The following is a 21,136-nucleotide window of genomic DNA, read 5'->3' on the forward strand; positions in this document are numbered from 1 at the left end:
TTCAGTCAGAAACATAACACATAAATAGATTATATTTAATGATATCCATCTATTGTGTGTCTACAATTAAAATTACGTTGTTTTTTTTTAATTAGTTTACTGCTGTTGTGCTTGGGTTATTGCGTTTTTTTCAGTCATTTGAATAATCATTGCAAACGAAATGCACTTATTGAACAAAAGTCAGTATTAGTTGAGCAGATTTTATTTTTCAGAGTTTGTATATATTCACTTCATTAGTAAACCTAGTTTTAACAGCACTCCAATATTTAACCAGTCCAAGAATGTAATGCTTATTTAAACAAATAGCTAGACCATATATTTAGTAACAGAGTTAATGAAAATGTAATAAAACAGTAACTTCAAATTGGTTCAATGCAGTCTTTTTGACTTCAAATGGTTTCACACATTTATATTATTTGAAAGAAATATTGAACCAGCAAAGTAACGTGAAATCCTTGACTGAACAGACACAGCAGGTTTTTCACAGGGTTGTTTGTTGAAGTGTCCTTGACCAGATCATAAAATAAGCGCTTGCGTAGGGATTAGAGTCCATTTTCCGGGCTAAAGCTCTGGTGACTCATCTCGTCTATAGGCGATCTTCGCCTATTCACGGTGCAACCAAAGGGTGCAACAGGACTTTGTTTGTCTCTTTCACGTTGGCCCAGTGTGACAATAGGAGGGATAATATGTCAGTGTAAAGGCAAAATAATGGCCGCTGTGCCACAACGAGCACAAGTTTTAGTTGCAACTGCTACGACAGAGAAAATAATATAATAATATATATTTGAAGGCATCATCTATTACACACAGCATTAATATCATACCTCCTATTTTTTCTAAAATTGAACACGCTGTACCAACACTATCTAATCTATCACCCTCAGTTATTTAAAAATAAATATTCTCGTGTGTGATATATTATCAGTCCAGCGAATCTATATTTTTACATCAACCCATTCACCGTTAAAGCCACTAGATGGCGCTCTAGTTTCAATTTAATGCATTCATCCCAAACTCGACACACTTCCTGTCACAACATATATTAGGGTTTAATATTTATTTTTCTTCTGACGTTTTGGAAGAAGAGTGTTGAAAATGTGTAGCAACACCACTCTTTATAACTAGCCAGTTCTGTTGCTTGAAGTCCATCATTAAAACATTTATCTCTATTCAAAAATCAGTTTAACAAAGTAAAAATACTACAGTTAAAAGACAAACATAGGCTTTATGTCATGAAGCAAAGACTAGTTTAAAGTTAGAGTTTAGAGTTACTTATTCTATTGGATTTTTTTTAGTATGTTTTGTATACACTGCTCAAAAAAATAAAGGGAACACTTAAAAAACACAATGTAATTCCAAGTCAATCACACTTCTGTCAAATCAAACTGTCCACTTAGGAAGCAACACTGATTGACAACCAATTTCACATGCTGTTGTGAAATTATAGGCAATTAGCAAGACACCCCCATAAAGGAGTGGTTCTGCAGGTGGTCATTTTTGAATGCTGGCGGTGCTTTCACTCTTGTATGAGCTGGAGTCTACAACGACACAAGGTAGTGCAGCTCATCCAGGATGGCACATCAATGGAGCTGTGGCAGGAAGGTTAGCTGTGTCTGTCAGCGTAGTGTCCAGAGCATGGAGGCGCTACCAGGAGACAGGCCAGCACACCAGGAGACGTGGAGGAGGCTGTAGGAGGGCAACAACCCAGCAGCAGGACTGCTCCCTCCGCCTTTGTGCAAGGAGGAACAGGAGGAGCACTGCCAGAGCCCTGCAAAATGACCTCCAGCAGGCCACAAATGTGCATGTGTCTGCTCAAATGGTCAGAAACAGACTCCATGAGGGCCCGACGTCCACAGGTGGAGGTTGTGCGTACAGCTCAACACCGTGCAAGTCGTTTGGCATTTGCCAGAGAACACCAAGATTGGCAAATTCGCCACTGGTGCCCTGTGCTCTTCACAGATGAAAACAGGTTCACACTGAGCACATGTGACAGACGTGACAGAGTCTGGAGACGCCGTGGAGAACGTTCTGCTGCCTGCAACATCCTCCAGAATGATCAGTTTGGCGGTGGGTCAGTAATGGTGTGGGGTGGCATTTCTTTGGGGGGGTCGCACAGCCCTCCATGTGCTCACCAGAGGTAGCCTGACTGCCATTAGGTACAGAGATGAGATCCTGAGACCCCTTGTGAGACCATATGCTGGTGTGGTTGGCCCTGGGTTCCTCCTAATGCAAGACAATACTAGACCTCATGTGGCTGGAGTGTGTCAGCAGTTCCTGTAAGATGAAGGCATTGATGCTATGGACTTGCCCGCCTGTTCCCCAGACCTGAATCCAATTGAGCACATCTGGGACATCATGTCTCGCTCCATCCACCAACACCACAATGCACCACAGACTGTCCAGGAGTTGGCAGATGCTTTAGTTCAGGTCTAGGAGGAGACCCCTCAGGAGACCATCTGCCACCTCATCAGGAGCATCTCATACAGGCATGTGGAGGCCACACACACTACTGAGCCTCATTTTGACTTGTTTTAAGGACATTACATCAAAGTTGGATCTGCCTGTAGTGTGTTTTACCACTTTAATTTTGAGAGTTACTCCAAATCTAGACCCATCGGTTAATACATTTGATTTCCATTGATCATTTGTGTGTGATTTTGTTGTCAGGACATTCAACTATGTAAAGAACAAAGTATAATAAGAATACTTTAATCATTCAGATCTAAGATGTAGGATTTATTTATTTTTTGAGCAGTGTGTATATATATATTTCATTTCATTTCAAACCTTTATTTATTCTCAAAAGGACGTTGAGATTTCTCTCCTCTCTAATGCCGTCGCGGTTACAAGCACAGTAAAACAAGCAAAAACACAACACTCAGAATCATTGACAAAAAACACTGAGATCAATTAAAAACAATTTCCTGTATGATAGGAATCATATGAATTTCTTTCATAATACATCATCATACACATGGTTATATAATGCAAAATAGCTTCAGACCATACTATAGCACAGAAAGCACATCCACCCTAAATGTGTGCTTTCATACTTGAGTCCTATGAAATAATGAGTTATTAAGTTTGGATCCAAAGACCTCAGCAGAGTGAGAGAGTATCATATCAGAAAGGAGTTTATTCCAGTGGAAGGAGCAGGAAAGAAAAATATCCTGCTTCCTGCTTAATTAAAAAAAAAAGCCTTTTCAAGGTTAAGAGGTCAAGCAAGTACACAGGCCCATTCAGAAGCACCTTAAACTATGATGATGATGAAATATGGTCGCATACCCTTTTTCACAATTTGAGGATTTTTTTTCTTTTACCAAGCGTACTTTACCCACCTCCCCTGCGCTCAGTTTTCTAAGGGGGCTTGAAGTAAACAGGTTGAACCTGTTTCCTCCAGCCCTGACCTCTGTCACACTTACACTCCCCACCTTCGCATTGGAAAAACTAGCTCTTTCACCCAATCGTGGCAACGTTTCTTCCGAGAAGCCCCCAGAGTATTCAAAAGAAAAAAGTGTTTTATCATACAGTTTGTTGCCATGACACCTTGCTCAGTGACTTGACCCAGGTTATGCTTCATATTATTCTCTTTTAGATGTTGATGTGTTAATCTTTATGTTTTTGTTCCTTCTGCAGCTGCAGCAGGATGGCTGTTCGGCCTGTAAGGAGAATGCAAGCTGCAGCTGCAGAATCTATGCAGAAGATGCTTAGCAAGCTGCAGGCCTGGCTGCAGCTGATTTTGCACAAACTGTCAAGTATCTCCTACTGAGGTGTTTATCAAGTAGTATTGATCAAGAATGTTTAGTGCCTTTATCTGTATTTATTAAATAACTGTCCTCTTAATCAAATAACACAGTATTTCAAACATTCAGGGAATATTAATGCCATCACTGAGTCAACCTTTCTGTCTTTATTTCAAACAAAAGCAGCCCTGTTAAAGGAAGAGGTGGGACTCTGCATGATTGCCTTGGCCTGCACGCTCTGTGAGTGACATGCTCCTCACACACCCAAACACGACATCACCCAGGGGAGCCCTGGTGGCAGAGCTACAACCTCAGGCAGTGGCGTTCTGTTTCAGGCCATGCAGCTGGAGTCAGGTTAGAGAGGGATGGTTGTCAGGTGAGTGCCACACTGGGCCAAGCGTCGCTCTCGCAGTGAGCTGCTGTGTGCTGCAGCTGGCCAAAAAAAAAAAAAAAAAAAAAAAGACAGACTGTGAGCGCTGGCTGTCAACATCTGCTCCAGAGACTGAACCATCTGCCCAGGGGCCCCGGGGGGGAGCGCCTCTCCTGTCTCAGACCAGCTGCAGAGCCCCAGACGTGGATCTGAACAGTCCTGCAAAGGCGAACACGGCCAAACCACAGTCACAGCCGCAGCGCACTGGGACATTTGTCTCATACACTTAGACTTAAATCAGCAGGGTGCGATCACAGTAAGGTTTGGATAAACACATTTCCGAGAATGCCATATCAAATCCAAATTTCAAAACTGAACCTTGTTGGAAAAATCCTTTCTGAAAATCTCAATCTGGTAAATTATGGTCTAAAATACACACAGTAATCTACATTTCACAGGTTTCTTCAGCTCTATGAGAGTGATTATTTGTTTTAAAATAACAGAGGAGTCTGTAGGCTTTTTGTTAAGACCTTTTTATTTCATCAATTTGAGAGAAACAAGTAAAAACAGTGTACAAAGTTTATATTATTTGTTTGCTAAAGCTGGTGTCCTCAGTCTCGGGAATATGGAAGGGCAGGTACAAAAAAAAAAAAAAAAAAAAAAAAAAAAAAAAAGGTGAGAAGAAAAATAAAAAGTATAAAATGAATTTCCCTATTATTATTTTTAGAAGATGACAGCAAAGGGTGAGCGTGCATAGGAAATAAGTAACAATCAGATTCAGAATCTGAACAAAAAAAGCTTGCAAACAATTGAAGTGAAAACATTATAAAAACCTTTACATTCAATAACGTATGATGCACTTTTGACATATGATTAACTGTCATCTCAGAAAATGTTGAAAGCACTCCTGAAAACTTCTGTTTTGAAACAAGAGCTTCAGTTCCCAAGCGTCTCAGCTGTCTGTAAAAAGGGAAGTGATCACTTTTTTTTTTTTTTACATTATAAAAATATGCTAATTTAGTCTTTACCAACCATAAAGCACAAAGAAGAGTCCAAATACAATCATTTTGGGACAGCAAAGTGCATATCATTGGCACAGTAAAACTCATTTTAGTCAATGCTGGTTTCATATAAATAACTCAAAAGGTTGAAAAAAAAAAAGGGGGACACACATCCCCTGATGTAACGAAGATGACCCCCCCTCCCCAAGCACCATTTGTTTGCAAAGTATTCCTAAAGAAGTGAATCATGTTAAAGTGACCTCATTGAGGCTGCAGTGAATGCACTGGGTGGAGAAAACACCCAATACTGAACTGTACATGGAGGAAAAACCCGAAAGAAGGAGAGAAGAGAGAAACCAGGAAGAATCTGCAGCACAGCATCCAGAGAGAGGAAGGCATCAGCAGCTAGAAGCACTTACTTCAGGGGGTTGTGAGAGGAGCTTTTTCTGATCCTGAACAGACAAACTTTTCTTTTTCTTTTTTTTTCTCAGGGACTCTGGTGTGCAAACAGTAAAGAGGAAATCCAAAAGCAGGAAAGCCTTTAACCTTAAGGATTAATCACTGCATTCTTTCCCCACCTCACGCTGTATTGCACAATTGATTAATCACACTCATCAAGGTGAAAGATGAAGATACAACAGAGCGGTTGGTGTCAGTTTTGCATCAGGGAAGTAAAAAAGTGATTAAAAAAAAAAATCATCTCCAGAAGATTTCAGTCTTTAGGAGAATCAGCCACATGCATATGCAGAAAGATCAACTTTTATTTGATACGGTACATTCACTTTGAAGCCAAAAATGAGTTGACGTCTGGTTTTTGAATTGTTCAGGAGTCTTAAGAGAGGAAAACATGGATTCATTACCCATTCAACAAAAACAACACACTCACTGCTCAGATGATGCTTTTGGTCCACAGTCTGCCTGTTTCTGTTTGAAATGATTGATATTCAGTTGTATTATTTTAATACAAAAAAAAAATGGCCCTTTTCAAAATTCACATCAGTGGCCTAATTTGTTCATAACAAAACTACATTCCCCTGTTCATTATGGTGTAAGGATGCCTGCTCAGTATACAACATAACAACCAGGAGATGAAGAGTAGTGTTAACTCAGTGTGGTCGGTCTTCAAAAGGCCTCAGAACCACCACAGTTATCTTTGTTTCGTCTTGGATTTCCTCCTTCCTGGAAAACACACATTTTTGCAGAGCGTAAATGTAACATCCACCAACAGCATCCGCAGACAAAGCAGGGAGGACGGGGCTGCGGCTCCCCCGGTCTTTTTTTTTGAGAGTGCAGTCGAATGGGGTGAGGGGGGGAGATGTCAGGACCAGAGGAATGTATTTGAGTCGTTTAGGCTGTCCCGCTGGCAGAGTAGGAAAACTGGGGGAAGTGGGGTCTCCGCTCACTGTCGAAGGACTCCATACTGTCATCTGAGGAGAGAGGGAAAAGACCTGCTTACATTTTGTACAACAAAGCTGCAGGCAATATGGATTTTATTTCTCAATGGAAACTCCTGCACACTATGCTCCTGTAGAGTTTGCCATACAGATATCACCTCAGTGTCTAACCCGTCTGTGTCTCTGTTGTAGACCAGAGTAAGTACTGTCACCAATAAGGAAGATGTTTTCATGGCGTTTTGGTCTTTGATTGACAGGATTAGAGGAGGGGCTTCCGTCTTCTTCTTTTCCAGGAAGCTCACAAGACTGACATAGTAAATAAATAACCTAAACAGTAGTCTGCGGAAGATTCTAACTCTCATTATCGACAAGTTCAAGTTTACTCTACTTGGTCCTGCATTTTACAGATACAGTGTCGCATTGTGACTGTTATTTGAGGTTCCAATAGGAACACATTAACTTGTCTCCGTCTATTGTTTCATGTCGATCCAGTGGTTTTCGTATCTCTGTCAGAAATAGACTAAGGAGGAATTTAGGTGGACGAGAACAGAGAGCTTCTCGGCATGTTGTAGAAGAACAAACATTCATTCGATTTTATGTTTTGATGATAATATTTAGTGGAATGTGAATGTTCCTTTTCTTCAAGGGAACATTAAACTGTGTACTTCACGGCTTTTATAGACCTGACGTTAAGAGTAAATCTGCACCTGCTTCTCCATCACATCCACATATTCTGTATCTGACCTCACAACATCCATGTTTTTATACATTTAATCCTTTGATTTCTAATGCTTTATTTGTTGTTATGTTCTGTTATCTTTAGACTTACACACAAGCTGTTGGATGACTGTGTTTTAATGACGGCGTTTGTCCAGGAGAGGGGTGACTCCTCTCAGGAGAGCTATGAATGCCTCCAGGAGGAAGTTTACTCACACTTAAGAGCTCCACTAAATGTGTTTATCTTAACACGAGATAATGTCACAACCTTTTAAGACAGCATTCAACATTTTCAATAAATTACACAAAGTCAGATGAACTGAGGCCTGTCGCATGATTTCATCTGATCAAGTGTCTGTTTCCATTACAATTGATTTTTCTTGACTAAAACAAACACTGAAGAATGTTAGTTAGGTTGTTTTTGATCTTTTCTCACACGGTCAGCGTCTATCATCAGCCTGTCACATTAAAAGCTCCAGGACAAAAAAAAGAAAGAAAAAAAAAAAGAAAGAAGAAGAGCCCATTGAGCTCAAGTTGTGAAACACCACACACATTGTGTTAAGTGTTCTGCTCGTTTGGTTTGGTTTTGTTTGGTGCTACCTTGTCCGGGTGGCGTAATGGTGATAGTCTGTGCTGTGAACTCCTCGTCAAAATATCGTGTGTCCGTCTCTGAGGTAACTTGGGGCTTAAACGGTGGGACCAGCTGTTGGAGAGGAGAAGAGACAAACATATCAGTACTTTGCTGCTGTCAATCCGTTTAATAACAGTTGTCCTCCTGATGACAAGCCACGTTGGTTTTTTTATTTTTATTTATGGTAGCGTTCAAGATGATGTCACTTTTAGTGCTCCCGGGAAAGTTATGCTGACCTGAGCTCGGAGACATTTCAGTGACGACAATTGAAAAAAAAAACCAAACAGCTGGAATAAACAGAGCAACATGAATATTTAAAAAAACTAACCTTCTTCTCGTAGACATCCTGCCATTCAATTCCTGCAAAGAACTTGTGCTGCATGATTTCCTTGGCATCATCAGGCCCTCCACCTAACCTAGAAGACAAGTACAAAACAAAGAGGAGTCAGGATCTACAGTCGACAGCAGCTACCCAGAGAACAGCGATAATAAGGTCAGAAAGGAGGACGTGTACCTCTGCATCGGGTCTTTCTTGAGCAGGCCAGAGAGCAGTGAGCGTGCCTCAGGGCCGAGTGTGCGAGGAAAGCGAATGTCCTCCATGAGGATGAGCTCGAACAGCTTCTCGTGGTCCTGGTTGTAGAAAGGCAGCCTGCCGCACATCATCTCGTACATCACCACCCCGAGACCCCACCAGTCCACAGCACGGCCGTAGTCGTTGTCTTCTAGCACCTTTGGGATGACAAGTTGGGTTAATGCAGCTGTCTGGGTGCTCATAAGCTATTTCAGGGAAGTGGGTTTTAATAGGCAGACACAACCATCTCAAGTTGTTGGAAATAAATACATCTAACTTTTCATCTTTTTTTTTTTTTAAAGAAATTTGTGACAAAACTTCGTCAGTTTACATGTTGAGGTCATGAGGCTGTGATGACATCCAGCCTGATGGCTCATCATCACCCGACCCCCCTAAACAAAAATCACCTGCTCTCCCTCATGGTCTGGGCCTTCTGAGGCCACCCCAGCCAACACTGACTCACAGCTCACATTAGGAGTGAGGATAGAGTTTCCCCTGGAGCCCTGCATATTTAATCAGCACAGTGCCTTCCTTCCACACAAACACAAACACGCGTCCAGATCGACAAGCAGCAGAGGTGTGTGGGTCAGATAAATGAGCAAATGTGGGGCCACAAACATGGACTAGTCTCACAAACCAACGTCTTAACGGACACAATTTGAGTCAGTACGATTGCAATATTAAGTCTTTTTTTTTTTTTTACTTCCATAGGATGTATTTTCTCCCCGACGCTTAAAGAGACTGACTCCTCTTGTGTTGTGCTTGCTGAACAACCGACCTGTTGCATGACTAATGTGCTGCTGAGCTGAGTTGTTTCAAGGTCTCCTGGGACATGTACTGGATTCTACCTCAGCAGGCGGATGTTGAAGGTGAAATCAAGACAATGAGAACAGTCTGTTCTCTTAAACCTCAAGCAGCGAGATGCTCAGAAATTCAGACCTAAGAATAGAACCCGAGGTAGAAAAACGTGGGCAGATTAATAGAATTAGATACGGACACAACAGCGCACAAGACGAGAGAGAGAGAGAGAGAGTCCTGGAAAACAGATGGAAGGATGTGTCCGTAAAAGGAACAAAACTACTGTGTGTGTGTGTGTGTGTGTGTGTGTGTGTGTGCGCGCGCACACGCCGTACAGCATGTGTCTGTGGGCATTCGCCCTGGCGCTGCGGTGAGCGTCGAGCGTCGAGGAGAAGGATCGGGAGGGCAGGAGGGAGTAACGTGAAGCCGGCGCGGGGCTAGGATTACTGGGCCGTCTCTATTTCCAGCGCTGCTGTCGTGTGATTCACACCGTGCGACAGCTGGGCCCGCAGCTGCCCCATATATGTAGAAGAGCACCACAGCTGTGAAGCTGCCAGGAGCGCAGGAGCCAAGCTCATCCCTCATATACGTAACCAGGACTTTGCTTGGGCCCCAGCCCCAAAACTAATACTGTAACACTGCCCCAAAGGAGCAGAGGCAGGGGGAGGAGAGAGCCGATAAAAGCACAAACACTTGCTGCTGCTCTGGAACCATTCTGCACTTCTTTGCTCATAAAGTCGAGCACTAACAAAGATTAATCTTCCATCTTATGAACAGAGATCACTTTCACTCCTCATTTTCTTTGTTTTCTTCTTGTGACGACTAAATAAAAGTGACAATGTGAATTAGTCTGAATCCTTTCTCCGGAGACAAACTCCGGTCAGGTTCTTGTGGATTGACTCTCTTTTTCTCTCCTGCTCTGGGTGGAATATTCCCAGACGTTACAGCATTCCTGTGCAGCACACACAACAAGGTCATTGTTTACTGCAGGACAACCTGTAACACTGCCTGGCCCGCACTCCATAGAGACGCTGGCCAGCAAAACCCTGTCGCTATGGCAACGCCCCCTGATGTCTCCCTGCTCTCCCGCTGCCGAAGCTGGAGAGGTCGTACGGGACTGTGCTGCTCAGTGGAAGAGGGAAGTGGGACGGACAGAGTTTGGGACGGACAGGTGGGGAAGTCTGAGGAATGTTTAGAAAAAAAAGATTCATGAAAGAACGAGAAATATGAGAAATCTGTCCAGATGTGAGCAAGTAAATATTTACAAGCAAAAAAAAAAACAGGCACACTGCTGGAAAGTCTGCTCACGACAACTCTGCCCAGGTCTTGTCGGGGTTACACAGCAGCACTACTGCTATGGCTCCCCTTTTGGCCTCTCAACAGTTGCAGCCAATGTGTGTGTGTTTTGTTTTTTTTCCCCCAAAAGGTGGAAGCTCACATTTCCTGAAGCACTGGCAGCCAATCATCTCCTCCTCCTCATCCCTAAACCAGAATATTACAAACAGAGGCTAAAAACAGCAATACGGCAACTGTGTCAACATGGACACCCCTTCTACCGGAAAACATTTTTACGGCAGCAGGCGTGAGCCCAGCGTAACCCCTCATGTACTTCCTCACGCACACTGCCTTGACTCACAAAGCGATATCAGGTTACACGGCCCACTCAAACACTTGTCATACCTGCACGCAATGGAGTGGCCACACCTCGCCACACACAGCAAACGTGGGAGCAGGCCGCCCTGCCCTGGGCTCACGGCACACTCATTAACTCTCAGACTTCAGCTGGAGATTAGAAAGGCATTTAGGACAGCTGCCCTTTTTTTCTACACGCTTCTCACCCACTGATGTCCGACAACACACACTGCAGTTCAATTCATATCTGCTCATGTCATAAATGACAGGGCCAACATTCATTCTTGGCTCCACTTCTGGAGTTCTTTTTCATACAGCTCTTACCCAAGTGGAGCCTATTAGCTGTTATTTCTTCAGTTACCGTCTGCCGTGAACTCTGCGTCTTCATAAAAGTGACACTGTTACAAGACAACTCCATATTTCAGCTCGAATTAGTACCTCTGGTGCCAGGTATTCTGGTGTCCCGCAGAAAGTCTTCATTGTGGCGCCATCTTTGATCCCCTCTTTACACAAGCCAAAGTCTGTGATCTTTATGTGTCCGTCTTTGTCGAGCATGAGGTTTTCCAGCTGAGGAGGAAACAGGAAAGATGAAGGAGGTAAGCACTCTGATGAAATGACTCACCTTTAAGGGGTTTTAGTAAACAAAAACAAAACAAAAAAAAGACAGTGATGAAAATATTCATTTGATAAATAAAAATAAACACTGTTGTATGGCAGCTGTTTAAAAACATGTACTCCTCATAGGAGTCTCAGGAGGCAGATTGTGGTGTATAAAGGATGCACCATGTGGGCCGACAGGCAGAGTTTGACACTATGGCGACAGTTTTGGCTTTTATATCAATGCTCTGTGTTATGAGCTGTATTAGCAGCACGATGAGCGCAGAAGAACATACTAGCGATCAGAAATCCAAATAAGGTCATTTTACTGCTTGCAGGAGATCTCAAGGGTTTACGCATCAGTGGCAGGATATAAACTTTATCAGCTCCTCCCATTCACAGTAAATTGTCTTGCATATAACGTGCTGCATTGCTCACTCGCATCGCCTCACCCAGAATTCTTTTACCAGCTATTTTACAAGGAGCCGGGGTGAAAAGTGCTTATCAGTGTTGTATTTCCAGGACAATATAGTTCAATTATCAAAATATGTCTGCACAGATTCAGGAGGATGTGGAGAAATGATGCAGTGAATTGAGGATTAGTCATTTTGATGACACTGTACTGTTGCTAAGCACTCAAGGTGTGATTTGTATTTTCTGAATGAATTGATCCATATGCACACTTGTGTGGTTTTATCCTCCGCTACGGTGACCTCCATCTGGAATTATCATGAAACTATTTTGCAGTTCACCTCAGGTTACTCTTATTTTTGGGGCCCCTGTAGAGGTTAGGAGAGAAGGAACCAATAAAACATTTACATACATATTTTCACTGCAGCCAAGTTTAAGAAATGCACGAATACACACATTTCCGAAACTGATGGAAAGACACTTTGTGATTAAACAAAAAGGTACCTTTACCTAAAAGTCTTAATGCAGTGTCATGACTTAAGATTGCACAACCTTTTAATATCAGCATGTCCTCCCTCCTTCTCTGTATCTCACCCTCAGTTAAAGTCACCTGGCAGCTGTAGCTCACACGTGGCCAGCAGCAACTGCCAAGAGTCAGCACATCCTCCAATCCTGCTACCCTGGCATTTTCAGGAGAACCCTAGCAGGCTGGGAGGCTGCCTCATAAACCCCAGGGAGAGAGGGTGGGAAGAAGGGAGGGAGGGAGAGAGTGCAGTGCTGACCTGACTTCTTTTTTTCAGCTGGAAGTCGTAGGACTACAGATGCCCACTCCGACACTGATAACCCCCCACAGTCCTCCTAAAGCTCAAAAATGTCCTATCAGTCTGCAGCATCCGTCTCTGATGTTATCTTTAGAGTGTAAGAGTTCCGTTTAGATTCTTCAAAAAGGAGAAGCAGAAACCTTGCAGCTTCTTTTACAAGGGTTGAAGATAAATGTTTAGTCTTAAAGTAAAAGTGCGATACGAGCAGCATTTAAATTAAGTCAATCAAACAGAACATGTGCTATAACGGGAGACGCTGGCGATCTGTTCAAAGAGCACTGGTGGTTATTTCTGTCTAGCTGCAGTTAAGCGAACGGGCCGAGCCTCCTTCCCTCCAGCTGCAGCGAGGTCTAGAGTCTGATCTTGGGGAGGCAGATCAATAAGACATGGCCACTGCTCTGGATGGAGGCAAATTCTATTTATATCCTGCCAGTAGAGAAATGAAGGGAGGCTGACAGTGAGGATAACAGAACATGAGCATGTTTACCTTTAGATCTCTATAGACTACATTTCTTTCAGCATGCAAGTAGTCCAGCGCTGACACAATCTCTGCACCATAGAACCGAGCCCTCTCCTCTGAGAACACGCGGTCCCGTGATAGATGGAAGAAAAGCTGTGAGGAAAACAGAAGAGATGGACACAGAGGAGAGGATGGATGAAGGCAGAGTTGATTAATCGAGGGAAGAGAGTGAAAGTGTTTGATTTGAAAGTTATTTTGATTTACTGGAAACTAAAGACGCAGATTAAGTGATGATAAGTGGTTTACCTCGCCACCGTTTGCATACTCCATGACAAAGCACAGACGGTCATGTGTCTGAAAGGAGTATTTCAGGCCCTGCAGACAAAGAACAAGAATGCTCAAAGCAGAACTTGGCGGTGTTTCAGACCAATTTCAAGAGGAAGCTGACATTTAAATCAACAGATTGTAACATGAAATACCACAATGCACTTTGACACTTTCCTGACATAAAACGACTGTCTGTTGGGCTAAATAATTAAAACTACTGATATTTTTATCAAGTCTCTTAAGGCTTTTTGAGAACTACGGCTACAATTGTTCCCATTCATTGCTTTGAGCACCTTACATTATGTGTTGCCTCCACCCACCACTTACACCTAACATTGTGGAGGAGCTTTACACAACAAACCACCTTATGGCTTGCAGAGAAAGGGTTAACAAAAAAAAAAAAACAGAAGTCCAATGTTTTGAATGAAAGGCCCAGCTCGACTGCATTTGAAAGAACTGCTCTTCAAAACATTCCTGCTAAAACTGCCCCTTTTCTGAATGGATGCTGCAGAGTTGGACAGAAGGGCCTCCAAAAGGATCTGTGCGAGTTAAAATAAGGTTTGGTTTAGGTATATGGGGGGTGCGGGGTGGGGGGTGAGGGCTCCTTACTGTCAAGAACGGATGCTTTGAATTCTGGAGGACTCTGTTCTCTGTGAGTGTGTGCGCCACTTCATCCTGGAAGAAAAAAAAAAAGAACCATAAAAAGAGTGTTTGTGCAATGCTCACAATGGCTAACCATTTAGGTATGAGTCATTACTCCATCGCCCTCCCTCCTGAGGTTTTCCTCCCCTTTTACTAGCTTATTGGCATCCACTCACTTTCGCTACGATCACCTCCTTCTTAAGGATCTTCATGGCGTAGTAGCGTCCTGTGGCCTTCTCCTTTACCAGGATGACTTTTCCAAAAGTGCCTTTTCCCAGGAGTTTGAGGTATTCAAAGTCGTGCATAGTCTGGAGAGCCAGAGAGAAAGTGGCATCTGGTTACAAACAGACGCATTAACAAACTAATGCTCTAACGAGGCAGGACACACAACTCTGCTGACAACAACACCAAAGTATTTAAGGCACTATTTCACCCACCAGGCAACTTCCACTCCTCTAATGCTTTGGCCTATATGTGGTTGTGTCTCCGTTAGCCTTTGACCCCAGAACTAAAGAGAATGTTGAAAATGGTTGTGTGGAGGACATCCAATCCGGTGGCCTTGGACCTTTATGTCATGACAAATGTGGGGGTTGTGGACACGCTATCTGGTGCTAAGCCACACACGGCTGATGTTAGGAAAGTAGAGAGCAGCCAGGGTGAGGTAGAGGAAAGGTGACAGGGTGGAGAAAATAGTAATGGTCAACTTGAAAGACCAGGATATGGTCAGTGTGTGTGTGTGTGTGTGTGTGTGTGTGTGTGTGTGTGTGTGTGTGTGTGTGTGTGTGTGTGTGTGTGTGTGTGTGTGTGTGTGTGTGCGTGTGCGTGTGCGCGTGTGCGGGGGGGGGGATGAAGCTGAATGAGGAAGAGGTTTATGTGTTTCATTGTTGGAACAGCAGGAAAACAGAGACACTGTAGGGTGTAATCTGGCCGTACCACTTTGTGTCTGATTTTGGTCAGGTAGACCTCCATGTCCATGGGGTCTGGAGAGGAGTCCATCATCTCCTCCTCCTGTTTCTGCAGGCCTTCAGCCACTGCCTGGATGGCTTTAGTCCATTCTTCCCTGAGGAAGGCACAGGCAGCAGAGAGATTACATCAGCCCATTTACCATCATACAAGCCCAGCAGCCCAATCATGTAATTGTCTTCTTATCAACAGGAAGCCAATTTCAAGTGTGAGTTCTGCCAATAGCCACTGGACCTTGCGCGAGTGCATAATAAAGATTAAATGTGTCTTTGTGTGTGCTTCAACATGTTTCAAAAAGCAGAGCTCCTAAACGGTTTAAAGTTTTGTCATGCAACAGGGCCAGATCCTAGTTCACGTAAATGATTGTGCGTTTTACTGCTCTGTGAGCTGAGAGAGCTGGGTGTGTGTGTGTGCGTGTGTGTGCGCTTGCCTCTCCTCGGGGGTCTCCACGTGGAAGGTGCGCTCGATGACAGTGGTCCACTGCAGGCAGCGGATGATAAATGTGTTGGGCTTGGGCCGTTCCGTCTTCATCAGCTGGCACTCTGACCACAGCCAGGGAGGGGAGGGAGACGGCGAGTCGAGCCGATGTGTTGGGGAGCAGAGGGGAGAGAAAGACCCACAGTTATGGCCATTTATCTTTATCGCCACCCTAACAGACACCGTCGGCCAATTTGGAAAAGAACAGGTGCAGTTTGGTGAAAGAAAACAACCCAGATCTTTAACTTGTCGAAAGACAAACACTGGTTAATAAAAGGAGTAAACACATGGAACAGACAGGAAAAAAAAAGATTAGCTGTTTAATATGACTGTTGGTTTTTTTTCCAATTTATTGATTTCCAGTTTTGCTAAAAAATGTCAAAAGTAGTGAAAATCCAGAGACACAAAATATACAGAGATATACCATCAACAAAGATTTTCTCAAACCAGAAAAGGACCGTATATGCTGTTGCAGTGACAAGTTAAACTTTTTCTCATTAAGGATACATTAAATAACTAATTGTCACTTCCTTTTCCTTAATTTCCTTCCAATCGCGCACTTTCCAGTGAAATAATTGTCTCGTAAGCAGTTTGCAAAACAATTACTCAAGACAGTCTAATAACTGAATCTAGATTTCCATCTGCACCTCTTTCACATTAACATCTGTTCCCCAATGAAACATGTCAGCAGATATGTCACAACGTGACACTGAATAGCCTCTTTCTGATGGATGGAGGACAGGGGATCGGACCACCACTGAGATCCAACATGGCTCTATCAGAATGAATGTGTAATCCAGCTGCAGCAGCCCCGTCAGCAGCCACGCACCATGGGTCCTCTGCGGTGTGGGGTCGCAGTGGTGACAAAAAGCGAAGGCTCCACTGATGGAGACGGAGCCTCAGAGCTGAGCCCAGATAAATACTTGATATCAGGCGGCTAATAGCAACGATAACTCAAGAGTGTCGGAGAGGAAAGATTTTGTTAAACAAACAGTATGCCGTCTAATTGCTGTGTTCAGTCATCTGCACGTCTTATCCCAGCAACTTTCTGTGATGTGAAGATGGAGTGGGCTCGGCTGCTCTGGGCATTTATTTCTTCTTGTTGTTTTTCGTTATTATTATCAGTCACTGTATAAAATCATGAGAGTTTGGGGAAGTATTTTTGCAGAGAAGAGGAATGACACCCGATGTATTCATGTTTGGAGCCAGACATCTTGCACACACATTGTGTGGCAGAACTTTTTTTTTCGCCTTCGAGCTCCACCCCATTCAGAGAAACACGCAGCGATGCTGTAGAGGCGACACCACAGCCTATTTCCTAATAGTTCTATTCGTAATCGTTTAAAGTGACACACAGCGATGAAGGGGAAATTCTTGGCCAAATTCTTGGAGACGACTTTCACTTTCACACTTTTTACCTCATAGGCTTGATAAACTGTTTTTTCACATAAACAAGAAGTTTGTAAGGCGAGATGGAGACGTGCCAGACTGGAAAAAGTCAAACAAATATGTAAACTGCAACAAGAACCTTAGCTCAAAGAATGCAACAAACAAAGAAAAGGTTCAAAGAAAAAAAAACAGAAGAAAAAGGCAGATACTCACGAGCGACAGAGAAGTTGTTTAAGGGGGTTTCCAGCTGGTCAACATCTTGTGGTCTCTCTTTGTAACCAATGAATGTACCATCACTCTTCAGGAGAAAATACCTCGGCCTCCAGGTCTTGATGTATTCTCCTGATATGAGAAAGAGAGTGCTGAGTTATTTTAGATAAAAATCTATCCTGGATAAAATAAGTATTTCTGCTTGGTTGAAAAAAAGAAACCTTAGTTGATAAAGTTCACATGCTTTCACATTCTGAAATGCTGGCAGCTACACAAGCATTGTGTGTACATCACAGTTTCAAGATTAATGACAGCAGCGTTGTCCTTTCTCTTTCTGTTTTAATTCCCAGAGGTGCAACCTCTTTCCTGCAATCCAATTACCATGCTGTCTACTACAGCTGCCTAAAATGACCATCTTATCACCGTCTTTCCTTTAGTGTAGGTCAGCTGCAGGACAAATGGTGGATTTAGTAGAAGTCAGGACCCTTCCCCCCCCCCCACCCACCCCGTCTGTCCCTCTGTACCCTATGCAGCAGTGCCTTGCAATGTGGACACGCCGAGCTGAGCAAAACGTTTTGTATCCCCCCCCCCTCCTTCCTCTGAACTTGCAAGACAGAATCAATTATTCAAGTTGTCAACTGTGAAAAAAAGTGAAAGAAAAAGATTACTCGGAGGATAAACATGTGTAACTTGAAGTTAAGTCTCGGTTTACTTCTGAGATCACTGCACAGATAGTGCCAATTCAAATGTAATCTCAAGACACTTGACAGAAAGAGCAGATATAGACCTTACTCTGTGTTATATTAGCGGCTGGTTTAAAAACAGAAAAGTGACATAGTATATTCAGAGTATACTTTTTTTTTTTTTTTTTTACATCAGGCCTTCTTTTTTCTTGACAAAACTTTGCTCCGACTTTTCCAACGATACAACATGAATGTCAACCAATCAGATTTTGGTGTGTTATGCTACTAGTTGGTGATTGTAGCCATTAGCCTTTAAGCTCATACAGAGAGGAAAGGTGACCTAAAAGCTCACAAACAGCTCACAAAACTCGTACTCGAAGGGAACATTTAGTCTACTTCAGAGATCGCTACACAGATAGCGCAAGATAGCAATAGCAGCCTACCTCAAGCGTCTACTTGAGGCTAGCTGCAAAAGCCAGGGAATCCTTCTTATAGTCTAAATTAAAATGCCAATTTTTAGAGCAGAAACAAACAACCTTCTTCAAAACACGTTCTGTGTTCCTACAGTAATCGAAAGTTAGGGTAAGGCAGCAGCATTTCCAATATGGCAAACGCCATCTTTGGGCTTCAAAACACATCTTCAGAAACCTGTCAATTGTTTCCCAGTATCCAAGACAAATTTCTCCCTAGGGACACGAATACAGAAACCTTGACCTTGATTACTGAGACAAATTAGACTATGTTAGTGGTTTGTACAGTCTCTGGTTTGGACTCAACTGATAATGCCTCCAATGACATCACTTGAGGTAATCTACCACATTCTGTGGAGCTATCTATAAAGCCACATAATTTGACACCTGCATTTTATAATTGAAGAAAATATCTTTCCACATTTTCTACACTGCAGACATAACCGCAAGCTATTGCACAACCAGCCAATTCATTTTGACACACTTTCATCACACATGAGAATCTCTGGTAGGCAAACAAAACTCAATCTATTTCGGTGATGCTTCAGGAAACGTTGTGCCAGATGTTGTGCAGACGGGGGGAAAAATAGCTTACATACCATAACAAGGCAGTGGCACAGTGGAGTGGGACTTGAATATTTATACAGGAAAAGTATAATTTATTTTTAATTACGGAGCGGCATATTAACCCCATGCAGAGCTGTGGCAAGCTGTCCTTAATTGCCCCATTTCCTCCAACACAGAAGTGTGTGGAGTGCATGAAAGGGTGTGTGTGCATGTGTGTGTAGAGGTAGGAGATTTGTCAATATGAGCTTCTGTTACACTGGCTGATGACCCTGATGTTTGAGAAAGTACAGAGCTAACATTTCCCCTCTGTTAAGTTTTTATCCTTTCAAGCTAATATTAAAAGGGGCGGAAACTGTCTAAATGTCATATTCAAGATTTGTTACATCCGAAACTTTAAAAAAAATGGACTTCCTCTTTCAGCTTCTTTTTACATTTTTCTGAGAAAGTGATGTCACAAACCACAAACTCTAATAGGACTTTTTTTTTTTCAAAAGGGATTTCTCTGTCAAGATAAAAGGAAGGGAGGAAAGGAGAAGCTCTATTTTAAGAAGCAGACAGCATTCTCGTTGACAACATTCAGCAGGTCTCTTCACTACCCTTCAGCAGAGCATCAAACCTTTTCACTCATGTACCAGTGTAAGACGATAAAGTGCAGGATTCATGAATGTATTCCTCTTTAACTTCTTTTTACTGATGTCCAACTTGACACAGCGGTCTTCTCCTGCGTCTTTTTTTTATAACAATATGGCAATAAACCGTCATCCTGCTTCGTGAGATACAACAATCCAATCCTTAGTGCCAAATATTGATAATCGATTTCAAAACAAATACGGCACCCTAAACAGATGCCTCCGGTGCTCAAGGTGTCAGTACCTCATGACTCCTCACGGTGGCGCTTAAGACATTAATGAGGGTAAAATATTCACATCAGTAAAAAAAAGCTAAAGAATGGAGCATAAAAGAGGAATATATTTGTGAATTCTACACTTTTTCTCCTTTGATATTCTTCGGTTAATTAGATGACGTGTTGAACCATAAAATGACATGTCTTTTCTTGCGATGTATTAATTATTATGATCGCAATAACGCGGCCTACATGGTGCGTATTGAATCGTGAGTAACCCTGTAGTAGTTTAGTGGTGGCACTAACACCACACTGAAAGAAAAACCTGCGCTGGACTGCAATCGTTTTGGATCTTCAATCAACAGCAGATGCCCTATATGTTGTCACATTTTTCATCCTGGCAAAGTAGAAGATTTGTCATCTGGTTTTCCACAGACTAAGTGTTTGAGTTAGGAGCTCAGCTTTGTCGGCCGTCAGATATGTGCTGTCTTAAATGATACACACACCGGCAAGAATCCTTTTATATGGATTTCCCTTATGCTTCTTTCCATTCAACACAATTACTTTGATGAGTCGTTTGTCTGTTTTAGATTACAAGCCTCACCAATCAGCTCGAACATCAGTCACCCACATGTGCATGCTGGTCTCCAGAGAATCCACACTGCAAAGTGTTTATCTATCACAAGCCTTCAACAGAACTGGAAGGGCCGACTTCAGCATAAAATCTCAATAAAAAAAAGAAGAACATGTAGCCATGTATGTACATGCTGGAAGTTAAATTAAGAGCCTGTTCACGTCTGCTAAATTGCCAAAATCTATCACACACCGCAGCCAGAAAGTTTCACGAGCTCTCTGTTCTGAGCCTGGTTTTCCTCAGCTGGGCCCCAGCTGGTGTCTCACTCTGTGGTCTGGTTTTGGCTGACCCATATCCCCCGGTTGTACCTCATGCCAGCCCACAGTGAGGACAGTATGTGCACAATGCAACAAGAGCATAATAAACTCCCTACCTGACACCATGACGCCAGATGAAGGCGCAACAAACAAGCTCGTCTCAGCATTGGAGATTAAGCTTATAGTTGAGACGTTTTGGTTTGGGCAGTAGGAATGCAGCAAACCGCTTCAAGATTCTATAGAAAACAATCCAATACTGATGTTGATGTGTATGCATCTGTGCGCTTGTGTTAATACTCACAGTAGTGCGTGCATTCAGTGTTGTAGGTACTGAAAGGGATTTGTGTTAAACGATTGTAACACCATCCAGCATGGGAGGATGAGAGCTCGCCCTGCCAGCCCCTCTGACGCACAACACCTACCAGAAGTAGCACGGGTGGTCATGCATGACGCAGCAGCTGATGGCATGGCGTGTATCATCGAGAAATTCTCCCACACTGAGGCAGCCTCTGTAAACATGGGTGTTG

The 21,136-nt window shown here is 43.0% G+C and overlaps 2 protein-coding genes across 3 annotated transcripts in view; both read right to left on the reverse strand.

Annotated features, from left to right (window-relative positions):
• siva1 (SIVA1, apoptosis-inducing factor) overlaps positions 1 to 21,136 on the reverse strand; it is a 59,478-nt gene that overhangs the window by 3,134 nt on the left and 35,208 nt on the right. The gene's annotated exons all lie outside the window — the stretch shown is intronic.
• Positions 6,324 to 21,136, reverse strand: part of akt1 (v-akt murine thymoma viral oncogene homolog 1) — a 29,846-nt gene continuing 15,033 nt past the window's right edge. For both annotated transcript variants that reach the window (XM_079370005.1, XM_079370006.1), the window contains exons 3-14: positions 17,158 to 17,286; positions 15,509 to 15,620; positions 15,049 to 15,175; positions 14,292 to 14,423; positions 14,083 to 14,148; positions 13,453 to 13,521; positions 13,174 to 13,299; positions 11,296 to 11,424; positions 8,371 to 8,585; positions 8,185 to 8,272; positions 7,826 to 7,928; positions 6,324 to 6,541 (exon numbers count right to left, since the gene is read on the reverse strand). In XM_079370005.1, the coding sequence (XP_079226131.1) occupies positions 6,462 to 6,541; positions 7,826 to 7,928; positions 8,185 to 8,272; positions 8,371 to 8,585; positions 11,296 to 11,424; positions 13,174 to 13,299; positions 13,453 to 13,521; positions 14,083 to 14,148; positions 14,292 to 14,423; positions 15,049 to 15,175; positions 15,509 to 15,620; positions 17,158 to 17,286 (1,376 nt within the window). In that variant the 3' untranslated portion in view covers positions 6,324 to 6,461. The remainder of the gene's footprint in view (positions 6,542 to 7,825; positions 7,929 to 8,184; positions 8,273 to 8,370; positions 8,586 to 11,295; positions 11,425 to 13,173; positions 13,300 to 13,452; positions 13,522 to 14,082; positions 14,149 to 14,291; positions 14,424 to 15,048; positions 15,176 to 15,508; positions 15,621 to 17,157; positions 17,287 to 21,136) is intronic.

The sequence above is a fragment of the Symphodus melops genome (genome assembly GCF_947650265.1).
Source record: "Symphodus melops genome assembly, chromosome: 19".
NCBI classification, from domain to species: domain Eukaryota; kingdom Metazoa; phylum Chordata; class Actinopteri; order Labriformes; family Labridae; genus Symphodus; species Symphodus melops.